Below are 21182 nucleotides of genomic sequence, written 5' to 3'. Positions count from 1 at the left end.
TTGAAATTGGTGAAATATTTGCTTGTGGCAGTATCATGTTATTTTTGAATGTACCGTACGATGTGTGCCTGTCAAGTGATTGTCTATCTATCTATCTATTTTCAATAATGTAGCTTTATTACAAAGATCGCTCCATTGTCATGTGTTTACAAGATTTGAAATGTGGCTTGAATTTGCAAAACAGAGTTTTGCTTTATGTTCATTGTCTGCTTATTGTAATCATTCACAGCTTTTGGCTTTCCCAATATATGTATCTTTTATACTAGATCGTATGATAGGAAATTGCATTGAAGACTGCATCTAAATATGGATTTTGTAGCAATGAAATATTTTCATAATATTCTGCTATTATGGAGCTTTGCATTTCCATACCGACCTCAATCGAGCTAGTTTATCACTTTCCGTGTGCTTTTGTGAATAACAGTAAAAAGTACATTTTATATAGCGCATCCTGCAACTGCAACATTAGTAATCTAATATGAGCACAACAACAACAAAATTGTCAAACAAGCAACAAGCTGTGGGAAAGAAAAAGAAAATAAGCAAGTGTTCAAAGAAGCCACCAAAGTTGAGATTTATTTAAATATTGTGGATTATAACATTAAGAAGACCTTTATTAAGTGCTTATAGTGTTTTGTTGTCCTTGTCTTGCTGTATAGAATTGATTAATAAACTATTCATACTGTGACAGTGAGTATGAGCATTGGAGTAGAACGGGTCCAAATGAATGCCACATGCTTCTCTGTTGTGTGGACTGCTCTAGAAAATATGAGCATAACCAAAGTGAAACTATTTCCTGACTTCCAGTACAAACAGTCCAGACGTGCTATTTTAGAGTCTATCAAATGTCACAATTTGACAATGATTGATTTGCTGATTGTCTAAATCTAAGATTTGCCTTAAAATCTGTGTTCTTAGATCCTCTTTTCCTCAGCTGAAATTTTTAGTGACCAGGCAGGAGTGATTTAACCTTCCTTTCACCCTCCCCCACTCCTGAGTATTATTAGATTACAGTAATTGCACCTATAAAACCTTGAATATGTGTTGATGATGGAAAATTCTGCTGGAAGCTTGAAAGACGTTCTTCCTGTGTGAAAATCCATTACCAGTGTTATTCCTGTTAACTCTAGACATTTTGTTATCAGAAGATCTTGGTTATTTGCTGGAGCCTGTTAGTGTCGTAGGCATTCCGGCAAGTATGTGAGGTCACCAGCCGAAGCTGAAGCAGATAAGTGTTGCGAGAGATGCAGCGGTTACAGGAAAAGATCAAACGATAAATTAGAAATGGTCACTCAATAGAATACATTTACTGCAAGTAGCCCGTGATAATAGCATGTGAGAATATCTGAGGTCCAATTCGTGTTGGTAGCAGTACTGGAAATCCTACTCATCTTTAATATTCCTTCATATATTTCAAACGCCATCCACACATGTAATTTATTAATGTGCGGCGATATAAGATGCTGAAAAAATTCAACTTCTCAGATCGTACTTGTGAAACTAATATTTCACTGGCTGGAATTGAAATATTAATTTCTAAGGCACACATATCTAAAACATTGTTCCATTATTCACGAAGGATGGATTAAACAATTATTTTACTCTGCACTGAAGATAGGAATGTGGAGTACATCTTTTAAATAATATAGTGACATGTTATTGGCTGCTCCTAAAGGAATATGTCGATGTGGGAGTTTTTAAGTTATATATTTTTTTGGATTGCTTCCTTGCTTCCGGTCCTGGAAAATACTGCATATCCTACCCGATGATGAGATTCAAAAGAAAATGTGCTATTTTACACGATCATGGAGGATGGATCTGATCTGCACCACTAAATACAATAATTGTTACTTCTGGTCTGTGTCAAACCACTTGGCAGGTCAGCCATATTTAAAGGAGCATCTCACCCACTGCATTGGTGGGGAAGGATTGAAACATAACACTTGGACTGTTGAGACCAAAGTATATGGTAATGGTAATCCTGAGTATATACACACACAATAATACCTCGACATACAGGTATAATTCGCTCCTGGACCAACCTCGTAACTCAATAGATACACACACACACACAATTATATAATAAAGGATACACATTGTTCTACATTGTGAATTTTACCATTTAAACAATTGAATGAAATAATAATAGCAACAAGCCCTGGAGTTTCTTCTGCTCACTATTTGTAAAAGCAGAAATTATTTTAAGTCGTAAAACCTTTACGATTCAAGGCAATTGTTGTCATCAAAGTAAGGATTTACACTGCAGGTGATGCTGTTGTGGGCAGAGCAGATAATCACAAGTTTGGGAAAAAACATGCAGGGAGACGGATGTTCGTTTCAGGCCCTCGTTGTGTACTGTCACACTGTCGTCATAGTGACAAGAGCCTGACAATAGGCTGCTCTATTAACTCAAATATATTACACAGATGCTGAACAGATAAGGCCCGTGCATCACGAGAATATTGTATGGATGTCTGAAGATAATAGAACATCATACTAGACATTCTGACTAATCAAACACATTTGACATTAATACTCACTCAAATAACGATTTGATTCCTTAGTGACGCACATTGTGATTAATATTCTTATTTACCTCTACTGAAGTCAGAGGCGTTAATGTGATATATTCGACTGGCCGGCTGGCTGTGACTTCAATGGCAACAATGGGATTGCCAGAATATGCGCTCTGGGGAAAGGGTTGTTTGCACAATGACCGTTTCATGCACAAATAGAACCTCTGCTTGCAATTTGGCTGTTTGTTTATGTCTGTATTTAAAAAAAATAACTACCGCCAAAAAACAATGAGCCCTGCTTCATGTGTGCTTACGGAATGTTTTGCCAGCCTTTTTGATAAGCAGACAGTTAATAAAATCATGTCAGACTGACTTTTTAAATGTTGTGCTCTTGTCTCTGAGCTTATTAACACTCCTCCAAAATTGATGTGCTGAACCAACACTATAAATTTATTCTGCAACATTGATTTTGAAAGGTTACACCACAAATTACTGCCCTGGCATATTTGTCATATTTGCCGGGTATGCGTGAAAGGATGCCGTGTGAACTCAGAAAGCTTTGAAGCAAGCAAAGAAAACACTACGACACGACACGTCACACCAAATTGTCCGTAGGGGTAAAAGTGAGCGTGAGTGGTTGTTTGTCTTTCGCATGGCCCCACGACGAGCTGCCATCTCATCGAGGGTGTACCCTGCATGGACTTGTTTGACCTTCGCAACATCTTCCTGAGGAGACCATGAATGCCTGAAGACTAGAATGTGCTATGAAGGGTTTACCGCAATGAATCATCTGCAGACTCCCTGCTGCTAAGCGTCAGAGTTTACAGTGACAAAATGCTGGTAAGCACTGGGCTCTCTGAAAGGATACGCACAAGAGATAAAGTTCTCTGTGTTCTTCATTCTGGAATATGCTGCAGCAAGGGCTCGACTCAGATGCATTTGTAACATAGTTAACAATAATCTATCCTCTAAAAGCCCTCGGGATATTTATTTCTGATTGCTAATCAAATGCTTGGTTCAACAATTATGACTGATTGCTTCTTTTATTTGGCTAACAGTCGGCAGAGACTCAGAGAAAAGCTGGCCTGGTCAATCAGAAATCAATGATGGACTTGTTATAATAAAAACAGTGTTATCTTATTAACCATTTGCATGAGATAAGCATCTTCAATCAACCCTCTTTTTAAAGAATAGTAAATATAATTGCTCTTCCCACAAAGACCCTGCAGTTTGCCCCTCCTTTTCCCCATGCTCCTGTCTTTCCTGTCTGTGTGTGTGTGCAGGTCATGGCTGACTGCTTCACTCTTCAGTTTGCTTCTGCCTTCTCTCTCTCTTGATGACCTGAAGTCAATAATTGCTTCAGCTGCACCTGACACATGAGAGGACTTAGGCTCTTATTTTCCACTCAGAGTTGACTCCTTTTGACATCCAGATATTTCTTTGGATCTGTTTTTCCATGCTTGTTTTTGACTTGTGCTGCAGACCCTCTTGTTTTCATGATGCTTGTTCGCCATTAACGGGTTTGTCGGTGATCTAAAGGTTTTTCCTGTCTGCCCATTTTGCTCTCTGGCCAGTGAGTCGGATTTGTCTGCCACACTGGCTTGATTAATTGTTTTTGCATATTATAATCACCACTATGTTTGGAGTTTGTTTATGTCATTTTTTGAATGAGCAATTAAACTGAAAATAATATATATTCTATACTGCATTTAATTGAGTAATATAAGATCAAGATGCTGTTAAATATACTTTTTGCAACTTAAAAGACAAAACTAATCTGGGTGTTTAATTGTTCTGACAAATATAAATCAATCATTGTCTTTGTTTGGTGACAAAAAAAAACATGGCAGAAATAAATGTTGCTATGTTATCATCAACCCAAATCACTGCATAATGAATGCATGCAAATGAATGGAGGAGATTCTCAATATGTGCAATAAAACTCAATCTGTTCTGATTTAAACCTTCAACCTGAACGCAGTTAGTGGTGCGTGATTAAATGTGTTGAATTTAAATCCCACTTTCCCTTCACGTGTCCTGCTGTAATGCTGCATTAGACATTACCTAAAGCCTTTGATATAGCACGTACAAATCCTCACTTAAAGATTTTCTTCCAGCGGTGGGGAGTGTTGCAGAGAACTGCAACACTCCCCACCGTAGTTTCAGGTTAACGTCACAGAAAAGATTTGACCGCCCAGCAAGTGTGCAACAGTGTGTAGCGAGGGGTCAAGCACAAGCACGTCATAGCCGGATGCCTGCAGAGCAGATCGTGCGGCCTCAAAACGGGTTTCTTCTCCTACTATCATGTGTACGAAGTTGTTTTTCGTGTGTGGGAAATTTGAGACCAATTTAATGCATCAGGAAGCAAATAAAGGATGATGTAGCATCTGATCAACAGAGACAAGTTATTTAATCCATTATTATTTTTGTTAATGTATCAGAGATATTACAGTCTTGAGCTCCTCATGTCTAAAATTGAGACTGTGAAGTGTTGCCATGAAGAGCCTGGAGTTTTATTCTTGGATTTCATATGTTGATGAATTAATGAATCAACGTGAGAAATTTATTTTTGTAGAAATATTCCAACTCTCATTGGGGCAATAAGCGCCATGTTTTAGCAAAATTCTTAGGACCCAAATGCAAAACACAGAAAGCAGGAGGCACATGTTGGCAGCAATTCAAAGATTTAATGACTAAAAATTATTAATACTTACAGGCGGTAAATGTTAATAGCATTAAAGAGCCAGGCTTGGTGCACAAAGAGAAAACAAAAGTCCAAAACAGGCATAACTCCCAAAAAATACAAAAAAAGGAAACAAATGAAGAACACGGAGGAGCACAAACACAACAGCAAATGCTAGACCAATTGATGATTGTACATCCATATGGCAGACAGAACAAAGAAAAAATGAAAAGCAAAATGGTCAACATGGAGAATTTAACTTTCTGCTCAGGAAATACACAAATAACGCAAAACAAAAATGACTGACAGTGGAAAGAAGATTAGATGGAAACAACATGATGACCCTTGTTATTACTTCGTGTATGAAGTTTAAAAGGATGAGACACAAACAAAAACAAGAATGTACCAGACAATATAATCGGCTAAGTTCAAAAGGCCGAGTCAGTCAAGTCTATTTGTAATGCAGGAAACTGCTTCGATATCCCGTATAACATGAAGCGTAAAATCACCAGTAAGAGCTTTGACTAAAAGCAATCCAAATGATACACAGTGTGCAATATAACCACAAAAAAAAGCAGCATCGTATTTGATTGTAGGCACATGGTAGGTTTTTTAAGAAGAACAAGGACTGCTCATCAACAAACTTTTTATGTGTGAAGTAAAAACCTCATTCATGAAATTCATGGAGCCAGTCGCTTCACTATAGATCATTTACTGAGAACGAGTCTATCTGCCCATGTGTCTAAGGCTTGATGGGCAGAGGCAGACATTTGGCGACCTTGTTAACCCTACCGGTTTCATCTGGCGTTGCAAAATAGAGCTGTACTCTCTTGCTGTCATCTTCGTCATTAGCAGAGCTCATGGGGCAGACTTCACCGGCAAAGGCTGAGTAAATGGTTGTCACGCCTAGTGGGGAGTAGAAATTACTAAAGACAATGAAGCAATGAGAGGAGCATGAGCCAGCAGAAAGGTTGGGCAGGTGACTGAAGGATTTGTAGGATTTGCTTCGAGAATCCTCAAAGTGTTGGAGTAATGAAAAGGCAGAAGGAATCGTATCCCTGGGCTGGTTCTCAATAACATTAGATCAGATCCAGAATGATGTCAGGAAAAAATAAAACATTTTAACATTAAAAACCCCATTCGACATTATTCAGAGAGACGTTTGAAGCAGCCAGACTTCAACAATGTCTAATGTTCTTTTCATTAAACTCAAGTCAACACTCTGCCTGGGGGAGTTAAACTTCCCTGCACTGACACCAGAGTATCAGACTACCTATGCCCCCGTCCTTTCTTGGCATGAAAGTGAAAATGTGGATTTCCTGAAATGTCAATGCTTTCCTTTAAAATCTTCATACTTAAAGTATTTCTATAGATAGAAGAGGGATATCTGCCCCCCCCCCCCCCACCTTGCTGACTGCTCAGTGTGTTCAAATAGTTTTGTAAAGAAGGCCCTGCTGGAGGAAGAATTAGTATTGGTGGGATATAGTTTGTCAGATGGCAGTGTATAAAAAAGCAAATTATGGTTTAAGAACAACAGATGGGATTATTTATAACGGGTGATACGTTGTGTCATTGGCCAAGTGGCAGCTTGGCCAAATCAACATTTTTCCAAATGGCTAGGAACTGCCTCAAATAATAATAGTGTTAGCATGTGCAATTTTGTTTTTTGCTATTTCATCTTAGAAATGTTATACAATGTATACTGTATTTTATTTTGTGTGATGTTCATGAAGTGATTAGTCCGACAGGCAGATTAGCAGCCTTGCTTCTGTCAGTCTGCCGCACGGCAGCTGCGGCTACAATTTTAGCTACAAGGATGAATTATACATTTTCATAAACAGACATATTAAACATAAATTAGACAAAAGACCTCCTGGCAGAAGGCCAAAGAAACATTTAATTTGTTATCTTCTTTAGTTCTTCACGAGTTTTGCTTTCAGGATTTGTTTAGTCCTTTGTGATTTCCTGGCAGACAATGAGATCCTTGTGAAGTCTTGACATGCGCTTGGAGAAAGGTTAAATATTAATTGCAAGGATATTTCACAACCAAGTGTGGTCACAGTTTCTTCTATATTTTGAGAGTGTGATCGGGATGGGATTTTGTTTGAGGTGGGTCCAGCATCGGGGAAGATTTACAGTGACACTTTGTGTTGGATCGGGAACATTTGTAATTTTGCCAATATCAAATTAGCACTGATGATGACACACAATCCCAAAAATACTAGTCAGGGGACCATGTGGAGTTGCATCATCTGACATGAGGTTGATCCAAGTAAACAACAGCATCAGTGTGACAGACTGCGCACTATGCCCTGGGTGCAACAATACAGCACAGCAATCAATAACTCTCTGAGGTTGCAAAATGAAGTGCATGCATTGTGCACACTTTTAAGTGTCGATGTCTTCTATCAGCAGCCTGCTGATGAAAATGATTACATTTCGTTTTGGCTTGGCTTGGGGGCTGTTTTCAGATCGATCATATTTTAGCAACACTGCTGTTGGTGGAAGTATGCACTCTATCAGTGCTCTCAAGTTAGACGGGCATCATGATTTCTTTTTATCAGGGGTCTACTTCACCTTCTAGTTGGCTCATTTGGATGTTTATAGGAGTGTGGCAGTAGTAATTTAAAGCAAGGCACTGTAATTCCCTTTGAAGAAATGCATGAGATTTCCAAAAGGCCTGGGAGACATAGTCGGATATATCAGTCGGAAAACAGCTCCCTGGAATAACAGTTCGGAGTCCGAAGTCAAAATGACATTGCAAGTGCCTATAGAGTGAGGAAATGAAGATGGACCTCCTTCAAAAAAATCGAACAGAAAAATGCTCCATGACAAACAGCTGTTTTATTCATTCAGTGTTGATTAATGAAAATATTTCAAAATACCAGATGCAATCATGTTTTTGGTGCAAGAAGTATTTAGATCCATTACAAAAGCAAGTGTGTTTCCTTGCATTGCAAATATATGCCTTCAAGTCGAAGTCCTGCACTCAAAATAGTTATATATAAAGATCTTAAACCCTCCAAGTACATAAAGCCAGTCTGTCTAGAAGGGCAAAAGACACACTGATTCAAATAAGAGTACATTTGAACTTTAATTTAATTTAATACTTTAATTTAATTTAATTTAATGTATCTCAGTTGAGCTTTAAACAGAAAGGCATTTTTTTCCTCCATGGACTCTGTTCTGTTTTCTGCTGTAATTTGAGTGTCTTTTTTAATCATTTACTACACAACTGGGTAATGCATTTATAACTTGGCATTTCCTACCACTTTAATTTATTCTCTATACTCTATTGTAAGTTACAGCAATAGCTCCCATCAGAGTTTTACACTCCTGCCATAAAGGGAGAGTAATTTGTAGCTCAGGCCAGCAGCCACATGAGCCTTAACTCTACAAACCATTAACTCTACGAGGTAACGCAATAACTTCACTCAGATCCTAAAGGTCAGTGTGACTGACCTGACCTCTAGGATCTGTTAGCAGAAAAAGAGAGAGAAAAGAGACGAATCTCTGCTGCTCGAGTTTTGCACGTGACTAAACATGCATTTCTTTGCATTGAGAAACACCATCTCTAATCAGTTTACGACACGTTTCCCATACTTTGCAAAGTGGACTCCGCGGTGCGCGTGGGCGTGGCAGCGCTGTCAATGGTGTCACGTGACGAAGCTGCGTCACGCACACTTCCTGGTTAAGAATAGCCACGCATGACGCAGACGTGGCACGTTCGTTTCTGCAAGCGGAGGAGCGGTGAGTTTCTAAAGTTGGGTTTTGTCGCTTTTATTTACATTTGCAACACCGAATTAGCACCTTCGACACCTGCATGTACAGTTAGTAACGGGTTAAGTTCCAGTTCAACCGGTTCAGAGTAAAAGAGCGCAAGACGAGTTCAAAGTACTCTAACGTTCTATCTAATAAATGTATTCATCATCGTCATCAAACAAATGAAAAGCATATTCAAGCAATCACGGGCGCGTCTGGAATCACGCTCCGTGTTAACGATTTTAGATGTTTTCATCGTCATATTTAGTAAAACTATCATTTTAGCTAATAGAATTTGACATAGTCAAACTGAAGAAAAAAAGAACTTTCTCAGCTTTGCAATCACTGGTAGTCTGTTTCATTTTTAGTTTAGTTTTTTTTACGGATAATTACCCAATAATGCATTGTGTTGTAATCTTGTGTCTTGTGTATTTGTTTGTTTTGATCACAGCAGCAGTGAAGGGCATATTATGGGCCGCCTCAATGGGAAAGTGATTGTGCTGTCAGCCGCCGCGCAGGGGATTGGACGGGCTGCAGCAATAGTAATGGGAATTTCTCACTTGCTATTAAGTCACACAGGAACATAGTTTATTTAATAGTCTGTGGAGATCATACTCGTAGCATTGTGTATGTTGACTGTGAAGTTTTTACAAATGCACACCAAAGATTTACATTTTTTCAGACATTCCAGGATATATTCTCCAACTCCAAAAGAGTTTCCCATTTTTACACACAAAAAAGGAACTACGCCTTTTTCACTTTGCATGAAGAGCTTCCCACTCTGCATGCATGTGGTGTAAGTAGCTGTGTGCTGTAATAGTGAATCTTGTGGTGTTGTAAAAACACATGTAAGACAATCCTCTGACGTTCTTGCCATTGCCAAAAAGATAGCAAACACCCTTGATAATCTCACACAGTTCCTTCTGTAGATTGGGTCATTGTGATATCCATTCCCTTCAAGTGGTGCCTTGAAGTGTGTAACCGTGGTAGTGTAGTGTGGAGGATTTCAAACACAGAAATGTGTACTAGCTTCTCGGATCATTAGATTCAAATCACACTCTATTAAAAAAAAAAAAAGCATTTCCATTTAGAATTTAAATGTTGTATAATGCTTATATGATTTCTTTGCAGTTAATGAGGCACTCACTCCATTGACTATAACTGATGAAAGGTGGAAGAGAATTAAAACTGAGGGTTGTGGGATTAGGGTTCCAAAATGACATTCTAGGTCTACAGATATGTGATAATGAGATCTTGGTGTTATTTTGTTGTTAATATTGGTTGTCTCTGTCTTCCAATGACTTTCCATAATCCATACCTTTATTTAACAATGATGAAATGTTCTCTCTACCAGGGAGTTTAGTGCTGCGGGTCTTTTACCATGACGATGTGAAGCTGCTTGGAACTGACTCGAGTGCTTTTCACACACAGGCATTTGCGAAGGAGGGAGCTATTGTCACAGCAACAGATATAAATGGAGAGAAGCTGAAAGAGCTGGACAGCATCGATGGTAGGTTGTACCGGTCAAAGGCTGCCATCTGCTGGGTATCCAATGGAACACAGACAATCATACCCGATGCGAAGACTTCTTCTTCTTTTGTTTTAGATCTGTTATTATATTAAAATAATTGGGATTATTTTTTTCTTCAATACAGAACAAACTGTTTTGTTTTCACCAACAGGGATCAGGACCAAGGTCGTGGATGTGACTAAGAAGGACCAAGTCGAAAGCCTTGCCGACGAGCATGAACATGTGGATGTGCTGTTCAATGTTGCCGGGTACTTTTCTTTCTGTTCTTCATTTTGTTGCATTGCCAAGACTATATGCACGACAACATGTATTTTCTTTTCAGTCTGTTTGATACGCCATTGTTGGGCAGTAAATATACATAAATGAAATACTTCTACAACTGCAACGGATCATTTGTATGTCAGTATTGAAATACAATCAGTTCTTCTTGGTTGTCAACACTGCTTCGCATTGAGCATGTTTATACATCTTATGCTTTTTTAGTCAATCTCCTTACTCAACATCTCTCCATTGATACCACAGTAAAATCAATCGCCTTACGTTTGGTTTGATTGCGATACTAAACCTTTAACTTATATATTCCATTTATATAGTCGGTGATTATTTCTGCTACTCTCCACGTTTATGCTCAAACTACTTTTGGCAGATTTGTGCACCACGGATCCATTTTAGACTGCGGAGAGGATGAGTGGGACTTCACTATGAACTTGAATGTCCGGAGTATGTACCTGATGTCCAAGGCTTTCCTGCCAAAGGTGACTTTTTCCCACTGAACCAAAATCCTTAGCAGTTCTCCTGTTGTCAAGGGAATTAGAAAGGTGCTTCTGTAAATTAAGCAACATGTGCTTTTATTTTCTTCTCATCCATTGGGATTATCTGTATTACTCTGAGCCTCTGACATGATGGGGAGGCGACTGCCCGATCACTAATCCAGCTTTAGCCCTAAACTAACCAAATTGTCTCAACTAGGAATCTGATTCTCAAGTTCCCTACATTTGCCTTGTATTTGTTATAAAAAAAATAACAACTTATGAATGCAGCACAATGTTACTCTTCACATTTTTACCAATTATGTTCCGTTTATGTGCTATCCTAATTTATCATGTCATTCTAGATGTTGGCAAGGGGATCAGGAAACATTATCAATATGGCATCTGTTGCATCAACTATAAAAGGTAAATTATATTTCACAGATCTTTTTAAGTACACAATTGTCAAACCAATATTATCCCTATTTAAATGGATATTAAGTTCCTGAAGTATGTTCATTGTGATCTTCTTATCTGAGATAATTGCTGTGTGTGTGTGTGACGTGTGTCCACAGGTGTTGTTAACCGGTGTGTCTACAGTACATCTAAGGCTGCAGTCATTGGACTCACAAAGTCTATAGCGGCTGATTTCACCGAGAAAGGCATTCGCTGTAATTGTATCTGTCCTGGTAAGACCCTGCAAAATAAAACTGTGTCCCTCTTACTCTTAACTGTACTCATCCTCTACAATATTTTGTGAATATTCCTGTAAAAAATAAATGCATGTTGGAAAGATTCTAAGGCTTTTCATGTTTAAGGACATCCCATGTTTCAAAGACACACGAGGGTTGAATTTGTCCCATCTAATCAAATCCAAAATGACTGCTGTGCAAAATCATCAGTTCGTATTTTGTGTATTTTCAATGTCCTGAAGAATTTTAAGGTTCTATATTTTTTTTTTTCCAGGCACTGTTGACACCCCGTCACTCAAGGCCAGAATCCAGGCTCAACCTGACCCGGAACAGGTACAGCTGCTCTGTAATTATTTTCATTCGTGCTGAGATAGTATGGCTGGAATTAATCAATAAATAAGTACATGTAATTTTTCTTTCAAGACAAAAAAAACTTGATCACTGGGTAGTAAAAAAAATGCTACAATAGCATTTCCTTGTCTCTTTAGGCTTTTAAGGATTTCATGGCGAGACAGAAAATGCACAGGATGTGCACGCCCGAGGAGGTGGCGTATCTCTGTGTATACCTGGCCTCAGATGAGGTGAGCCGATCCATATCATACGTGTGTGGTACAGTACATCAACAGTCAAGCATTTGATCTGCATTCGATCTCTGAAATACTCTTCAGAGTGGAGACTAATGACATCAGTACTTCAGAAATCCTGGACTTAAGTGTTTATATACAACGTCAAGTATTCAATACAGGACATAGTGATCTGATGATTCTTGCCTTCTTCACAGTCTGCCTACGTGACCGGGACAGAGCAAATCATCGATGGAGGGTGGACTCTCTGAGAAAGCTACAGCGAGCTACAGCGAGCTACAGCGAGCTACAGCGAGCTACAGCTGTTTGCAAACACCATATCAAACAGTCAAATCAACAAGTCACGTACCTGCAGTAGCTCCATATGAGATATTCAATTGATTTTTTCCCCCCCAAATGTGCAAAATTCTACAGCTACTGACTAATGCAATCTTAAAATGGCTTAACCCCTTGATGACAATCATCTGCACATTTCAGAGAGGCTCTGCTGCAAATGTGATAACATGATGGCAATGATTTTTCAGTGGATATTTTCTTTTTTTGGTGGTTTTTGGTCGCCTTCTTTTGACGGATGTTGAATAATTCTGGGAATGTAAGTAGCCACATAATTATTTGCAGTTCGGGTTCAATGTGGAACATATAATTCAAAATGTTATTGTGCAAGCAGGTTATTGCAAACTGCTTTTAAATAGCATATATTGTCAAACACAGAAGCAGTGGGGTTGACTGTTTTTGTTTCCATCTATTTTCCATGTTGCACAAAATATTTGAAGCAATAGTATCTATAATACCAGTGTATTAATACGTTCTCATTGAAAAGGACTGTATTAGATCTCAGCTACCCTCGAGTCACACTCGACCGATCTTCCCACAATAAAGCATTTGTATCCGGCTACGTTTTGTAGTCTGTTTTTTTTGCCTTCGCTAATCCGCCTTATTCCCGTTCCCAAATTGGCCGCTCTGCCACGGAGCTGCCGGTACCGGTACCGGTGCCCCGTCCTTCCTTCCCTCCCAGCGACGACGACAATGTGTCCGATGCGAGGTGCGTTTTGCTGTGTTTTGTGCAGCTTATGTGAGGGGATCGTCGAGATAAACGTTTTGGATGCAGTAGTAGACAAAAAATAAAACAAGGAACCCCTCAAATTTGGGTTTAATAGATTCCTGTACTCGAGCGTAGACGGCGTGTTCGAACGCTGTACAGTTCGATCTGATAGTTTAGGGTTAAATCGAGTTATTTGTGCATTGTTTGGTTTAATAAAGTACTTTGTTCAGTTGGGTGTGATTAATACAGGTTCCATCAGGACGTTCAGCCTAATACCAATTGAAAAGCGGTTCATAAATCAACGACCGGTTGTGATTTTCGTCAACATGTTAGATAAATGTATCGTAAAACGTGGTTTTAGCTCTTTGCTAGCTTTAGCTCTGGTTCGAGTAGCGTCGGTTTTGTGTCGCATCGAACACATTTTTGAAGCGACTCGGCCTCAGACAAGCCCCATACTGGATAAGGGTCACTGTTTGCATTTGCTAGTTAACTCTAACCTACTTATCCAAGCATTCTGCAATAGCGGCGGCTAATTGAGCTAACTCGAGCAACATGTACCATATGGTCAAAGCTGTAAGCATTGATTAGTGTTCGTGCTTGGATTAACCGCCTGTTCCCTTAAATGTCAAAACACTGTAGTGGCGTTAGGCTAAAGTGACTTGCTGGCTAACGCTACTGTAGCTTGGATTAATAGGTATTAATGTTATTTATCCATTGTTATGAGATATAGGTTTCGTAGTGCGCCATAGGAACGTTGTTTACTGGCAGCCTCGAGCACGCGGCAACTAGCATATGTCGTGACGTCAGAGTTTGTAGCCGGAAGTCACGTGGTTCCAATATAGGTCGGTTTTCTTATCCCCTGGCCGAGCCCGGTACAGAATATGCTAAAAGAAAACAGTCCTCTGTTAGATTAAATATTACATTGTCCGCACACATTTATTGAGTAAATACGTTTGTTGTCCTTCTGATAAAAACCATGCTGCCTGTGGTCAGAGCTGAGCATACAGGAACAGCCCCTCCATGGGTAGCCCCGCCCCTCAGCTTGATGTGCTGTGACAGAGAAGTGATTAGACCAGAGATCCTGTCGCCATGGAGGACACTCAGCCCAAAGTTGTTACCCCGGAGCCGAGCCCTGCACCCAGTCCATCGCCGAGCCCACTCCTGGACAGAATTGCTTTACCTGCACCAAACCACGTGGAGGTATAGTATCTGACTGCATTGTGTCTTTGTAGATGTAGACTATAACGTAGTGCTTAGGGAGGAGCTGTGGTGAGAAATTCTGGAGTGGCAGAGAAGTATGTGGCTTGGACAAATGCTATGTCTGTCATGTCCTTGAGCACATTGTGATCCTCTTTCTCCAGCACCTAAATGTCAACCAGATTCAGGTCGTGGTACGACGCTGCTCCACTCCAAATGTCACGGAGGAGACCACCTATTTCATTCCTCGAAACCCCGTAGCGGATGCTGGCACCAATACGGACCCACCGGTTGTCTGCTGCCCCTTGCTCCGCAAGTTTTGCCCATGTCCACCAAGAGGACTTCTGGCCTCTCTCATTACTAAAGGTAGGCAATAAAATGTGTTGCATGTTGTCAATCAATTTTCCCCCCCACAAGAGAAAAATTGCAGATGACATTTGTAACTTTTGCATCTTGACCTATTAGCAATAAATATTAGTCATAACGAAATAGTACATGCTTCTATAAATGCACTCTAATACTTAAATATAGGGTCACGTCGATGTGTTATCACAGACTGATAGCTTATCAATCAAAAATGAGCTTCTTGTAGCACAGTCAGGACACAACGCAATTTACACACAATCAATAAGTCTTACACACACCGTATCCGGATCGCTAGCAACAATCAGAAATGCGTGCACATTGTGTGTCCAAACTGTAGCAGACCAATCACAACTAATCATCACATCTGGTAGTCATCTGTATCCGATAAATATATAGAAACCGACAATGATATCCCAACTTATTGCTGCTCGTCTCAGGTGAGGCAAGTATTACTGTGTACAAAAAGTACAACATTCAACCATTAAAAAGTTACATGTCCGTCATCCGCACCAAAATGGAGAAAAGAGAGAATAAGTACCTCCAGACTAGGGATTAGAAATGAAGCCCAACGTTTCACCCTAATCTGATAGGGAGTTTCAGTCCTGCTAGCAGACCAACAAACATTAGCTTTGTTCAGCTCATTTGCAACGCCTCTAAAATGAGGATCTCTTTGTTGTTGTTGTCGTCAAGAGATCAAATGATGTCATGTCCGTCATCGTTGTTTCTTCTCCAGTCCTTCTGGCAGCTGTGCTCTTCGGCGTGGTGTGGTCGATCACCGAGGACGAATGTCTTCCAGGGGGCAACTTGTTTGGCGTTACGGTCCTCTTCCTCTGTGCACTGATTGGTGGAAAACTGATGTCTTTCATCCGTCTGCCCAGACTACCACCATTCCCACCCCTCCTTGGTAAGGCTGAGGATTTAGTATTTGTACTTTATGCACTGCCCTTATTTCATATTCAGTCAAGCAGTTGCCTCTACTAGAGAGAGATATATAGTTACGCAGTACATGATCTTCAATTTACAGCATTAGAACTCTTTATTTGACCAGCCATATCTGTTCAGAACCGTTACGGTGCAGTGATTATTCCAGTTGGAAAATGGAATGACCCAGGTATTTAAAAAAAAAAAAGGGCTGCTGTTGACTGACATTTTAAATCACTGTTTTATAATAGTTACAAAATGGAGAAGATGATGGTCTAGACTGGGATAAATTGCTGTATTGATCTAGAGATGAACTTTTTCAGAAATTAGATGTTATTTTGGTGTGAATTTCTGCTTTTGTCAGTCTGGAAATGGAAATCTTTTGTCAAGCTGTATCTCAAACAAGATAAAGTTGGCGCCACTCCTTACTTACAGTCAACATCAGAAGGGAGAGCGAAGTTCAAGTGACATGGATGTCGGAGTTCATTTCCCTCTCGCTGTTTTGCTTGTTTAGAATGTGCCATTTTTCATTTTTAACAATAAAAATAATCAGAGTAATTTCCCTGAATGTTTGAAAACAATTTGACAACTCACCTGTAGCAATGCTAACACAAATCTAGACTGTTAATTTCTAGTATTGCGGGGTGACATTTCAACTCAAGAACTGGCAGATGTGAGAATTTAGGGAGAGAGTTGGATCCCATTGCAACATATAAATGAACATTATTTCCCTACGAGTCAGATCGCGGTCCCACAGTGAGTGTCGGCGTCTCAAAACAAGCAGTGCAAGTTCAAAGAACGGGCGATATTCATTTCTCCTCTGTGTGTGTATCATAAAAGACGATCCTTCCTCTCCCTCAACTCCCGCTGTGTTGCAGGTATGCTTCTGATGGGCTTCCTGCTGAGAAACATCCCAGTTGTAACAGATGGGGTGTACATAGACTTCAGGTGGTCTGCATCCCTGAGGAACATTGCTCTGGCTGTCATTCTGGTCAGAGCGGGTCTAGGCTTGGATCCCACGGTATGCCGCTGTCTCTGCAACCGTATCTGTTTTGTAAATATATATATATAAATATTAAGAGGGATATATTATATTTAGGTAATGTGTTGCTGTATTTATACAAATGGTCTGAATGAATATAAGTAGTGTTAAATCCCTTTTCAGGTATATAAATATTTCTCTATTTATTACCAAATGTCCCTGCAATTTTTAATCTCTTTCTAATTGTACTCTATGCAATAAATCCCTCCAATTTATTGTGCGTGTGTGTGTGTGTATTCAGGCGCTGAGGAAGCTAAAATCGGTGTGTATCCGTTTGGCAGCTGGGCCCTGCATCATAGAGGCCGGCACTGCGGCCCTGATCTCTCACTTCCTCATGGGCTTGCCCTGGGTTTGGGGCTTCATCCTGGGGTAAATGCAGCGATGCGAACGCTCCCTCGTTTGTCTCTGCTCCTGCTCCACTGACACACGGTTCCATTCAGGAAGCTACAGTAATTATTTAAATGTATATAATAAATCATATTGAAAGTTATAATGAACTGGCCATGAAAGTAAACACAGAGATTGCAACTTTCCTGTTTTTTTTTTCACGAATTAGTCATAATACTCAAATATGTCTTTATATTATTACTTCTCTGTTGGAGTACGGAAATAAAAGGATGCATGTTTTCCATGTTGTAGCTTTGTGCTGGGTGCCGTGTCTCCGGCAGTGGTGGTTCCCTCCATGCTGCTTCTGCAGAGAGACGGTTACGGTGTGGAGCAGGGAATCCCCACGTTGCTGATGGCTGCAGGCAGCTTTGATGACATTCTTGCCATCACAGGATTCACCACATGTTTGGGCATGGCCTTCGCCACAGGTGGGCTTGTGGACGTGTCATAGATGGAACATAAGTGTTGTTTATCTTGAAACCAAACATATTGGTGGCTTCGGTCCTTTGTTTGCTTGGTTGTTTGTTTTTGCTCTTCGTGGTGTTTTACATCTGTATTTTCCCACTTACTCATTAATTGTCATTCTAGGACATTCTGCTCTGAACTTTCCACCATTAATGTGATCTTTCTAGGCTCCACCTGGTTCAACCTCCTGAGAGGTGCTATGGAGGTGATCGGTGGGTTGGTTGCTGGGATTCTTCTTGGCTTCCTCATCCAGTACTTTCCCAGTGTCGATCAGGTGGGAATACATTTACGCCATTTCCATGATATTGGCCACGATAGTTATTTTCTGTCTGTGTTTAACACAATTTGGGAAGTGAAAGCAGATGCTGACAAACATAAAAAGGTCACAGAAGTTCACTTCTGATATCAGAATGATAAATGCTTCAGATTTTAGATGAGAACACAGAATAAAAGGAATGTAATAGATTTTATAATAATATAATTTTTTTTCGTATCAGATGCTGCTATTCCAACTTCACACTAGTCTTTTGATAGCCACTCAGAATCAAGAAACCCATTGTCAGGAAATCCTTCCCCCTGAATCAGTGTGTGTAAAATACTTGTGTGATGAATCACAGCTTCTTAACAATACCAGCTTTCAGAATCCACACCTTCCCATTCACCTGAATAAGATATGCCCAAACCCTTGACTGGAATTGATTGACTATCTGATATTTGTTTCTAATTAGCAAATAAATATCTAGTAAGTCTTACAGTTAAATGAATATTTTGTATTTATAATTTCTTTGTTTCATCTTTAATCACTATCTTGTCTGTTTCACCCAGAAACATTTAGTAATGAAGCGAACCTTCTTGGTTCTGGGTCTGTCTGTCTTTGCCGTGTTCGGCAGCGGTGTGGCGGGGTTCCCTGGTTCTGGAGGCCTCTGCACTCTGGTGCTGGCGTTTCTGGCTGGCCTCGGCTGGGGCAAGGAAAAGGTAATAACAAGTATTTAGTAAATAAATTATCCGTCATTGTAAAGGTAAACTTATGTGATATACTGCTTCTGGGCCTCCAAGAGGGTTCTGGGAAATGTGCCATCCTTGTTGTTTAGAGGAGAAACGGTTTCAATTGAATCCTGATGGGATGTAGCGGAAGATCTTCATCACTGTCTTCATCAGTCCACACGGCTCCTTGGCAAAGATAAACACTTCTGCGTTTTGTCTTCAGGCGTGTGTGGAGGAGGTGGTGGGCTGGGCGTGGGACGTCTTTCAGCCTCTACTCTTCGGGCTAATCGGAGCAGAGATTCGAGTGTCCGAATTGGACGGAAACACAGTCGGTGAGACAGCCATGCACAAGCACACGTGCAAACACATTGATGTAACAGAGAGGCAGCTGTTATCACTAAGAGAGATTCAAATGTAACTTTATTGATGCACGTGTATTTACATGGCCAAAATATAATGTCATATACAGTATATAATAAGTGAGAGTGTTTCATTACTGGATGTCTTACATGAAATATATTGGATCAAAATGATGAGCAGCTACATTCAAGGATACATTTGATTTTTATTTTATTTTCACAAGGTCAAATATCAATGAAATGTCACATACTAAAAAGGACATTTATGTCCATCGCAGTTATATGAATTACAAAAATAACTTGCACCTAATTAAACTACCTAACTGTCCTCTTTGGTGTGATTCTTTTTCCTTCTTTTCCCCCCACCACTACTATGCCATACTTTAACCACAGTTGTTCAAAGGAAAAACCAACAACAACTTTAAAGCAAAGTACAAATAACGTGTGACTCATGCGTGTCTTGCTTTTAGGTCTCGGCGTAGCCACTCTGCTCATTGCCCTGCTGGTCCGGGTCCTGTTCACCTTTATCTGTGTGTTGTGTGCTGGCTTCAACATGAAGGAAAAGATTTTCATAGCTTTAGCGTGGCTGCCCAAAGCCACAGTACAGGTGTGTGTGTGTGTTTTTTTCTTTCTACTGACATTACTGTCTGTGGAGGAGCATAGAGAGAACGCTAACATGCTTGCCTTCATCAGGCAGCGATAGGCTCCACAGCTTTAGATATGGCCAGGACGAAGAATGAAAAACTACTGCAGAAGCACGGCATGGACGTGCTGACGGTGGCCGTGCTGGCCATCCTTCTCACAGCTCCCGTAGGAGCTCTTATTATCGGCCTCGCCGGACCTCTCCTTCTCCAAAAGCCAAAAAGCTCTGCCAGCGGTGAGCGAGTCACACCCACTCTATCAGCACCTTTCTTGGGTATGTACAGTCATTGAAACTAAGCTCAGCGATCCCTTCGACCTTTGTAGTAGTTGGACCAGTGAGTATCCTGTCCTTCAAAGATCCTCTCCGCTTCACCCGTGCGATGGATGCGTCGACTCAGCAATGATTTGCTGCATAGATTCAGTGTGCTTCTGTGTAGCTTGAACTGTACTTTTTCATTCAGTAGAGGCATAGTGTTTGTTAATCACGTTAAAAGTCTCTTGCCTTCATATTTTGAGAACCTGAATAGAAGGTAATCTGTTCTTTTTTTCCCCCTTCATCTGTTTCTTCCCTCGGAACAGCGGCAGACAACGAAGACGACGATGAAACTCCTGTCACCTACGAGAGCACACTCTAATAACACGATTATTATCCCCACCGGCTCCTGGTGTTGGCCCAACTGCAGGGACACAGAGCTCGCTCTGTATTTATAACCTCTAAGGGCTCAGGCTCCAAACGAACGACCTCACCGCAGCATCTGTCCGGTCAGGTTGTGTGAACACACTGTGGTTTGTCTCTGATCCTAAATGAATGTTTATTTAGTAAAGAATAGTACAAGGTATGAATGTAATATGCATTTCTGTGAAGGTGGATATTGTTTCTGCTTGTCATTCACAGCATCTATTAAATGTATTTTTTTTACAACTATTTAAGTACATCCTGTATGCTGTATTTTATTATAAGCAGGTCAGTAAAGGTTTATGTAACTGAATCCTGTTTCAGTTTAGATTGCACAGTTGATGTGCTGCACTAAGTAAAACATTTATACTACAATGCGTTGTGTATTTCTGCATTCATAACCGTTAGCTGTATCGACCTGTTGAAAAGAAGTTTTGTTGGTTAAGACTCAGGAAAACATCCAAATGATCCACAGTGCTGCTAAAACTTTGATCAATCACTACGTACCCTTTCAATGATTATTTCCAAAAATAAAATATAGCTCAAATTTTAGTTTGAGGAAAACTTTCATGTTTATTTTTTTA

At 40.1% G+C, this 21182-nt stretch overlaps 2 protein-coding genes across 3 annotated transcripts; both read left to right on the top strand.

The window, feature by feature from the left end:
- Positions 1-8900: 8900 nt before the first annotated feature.
- On the top strand, positions 8901-13404 carry LOC137912880 (dehydrogenase/reductase SDR family member 6-like). Of its 2 annotated transcripts, none has more exons than XM_068757014.1 (10): positions 8901-8949; positions 9413-9503; positions 10393-10471; positions 10644-10740; positions 11139-11247; positions 11607-11667; positions 11817-11930; positions 12208-12266; positions 12422-12514; positions 12715-13404. In XM_068757014.1, exons 2-10 carry the CDS (start codon positions 9432-9434, stop codon positions 12766-12768), a joined length of 738 nt encoding a protein of 245 aa, XP_068613115.1. In that variant the 5' UTR covers positions 8901-8949; positions 9413-9431; the 3' UTR covers positions 12769-13404. The 2 variants fall into 2 exon arrangements, with proteins under 2 accessions (XP_068613115.1, XP_068613116.1); XM_068757015.1 differs by having other exon boundaries at positions 8939-8949; positions 9416-9503.
- A 1244-nt stretch (positions 13405-14648) lies between these two features.
- si:dkey-162b23.4 (sodium/hydrogen exchanger 9B2) lies at positions 14649-20557 on the top strand. The gene is made up of 12 exons (XM_068757004.1): positions 14649-14759; positions 14921-15122; positions 15856-16026; positions 16922-17064; positions 17327-17454; positions 17725-17900; positions 18105-18211; positions 18763-18912; positions 19145-19253; positions 19751-19887; positions 19974-20157; positions 20502-20557. The coding sequence occupies exons 1-12, from the start codon at positions 14649-14651 to the stop codon at positions 20555-20557; spliced, it is 1674 nt and encodes a 557-aa protein (XP_068613105.1).
- Positions 20558-21182: the final 625 nt, after the last annotated feature.

Source organism: Brachionichthys hirsutus, unplaced genomic scaffold, assembly GCF_040956055.1.
Source record: "Brachionichthys hirsutus isolate HB-005 unplaced genomic scaffold, CSIRO-AGI_Bhir_v1 contig_248, whole genome shotgun sequence".
Lineage (NCBI taxonomy): Eukaryota > Metazoa > Chordata > Actinopteri > Lophiiformes > Brachionichthyidae > Brachionichthys > Brachionichthys hirsutus.
This window is presented reverse-complemented; position numbering and strand designations above follow the sequence as displayed.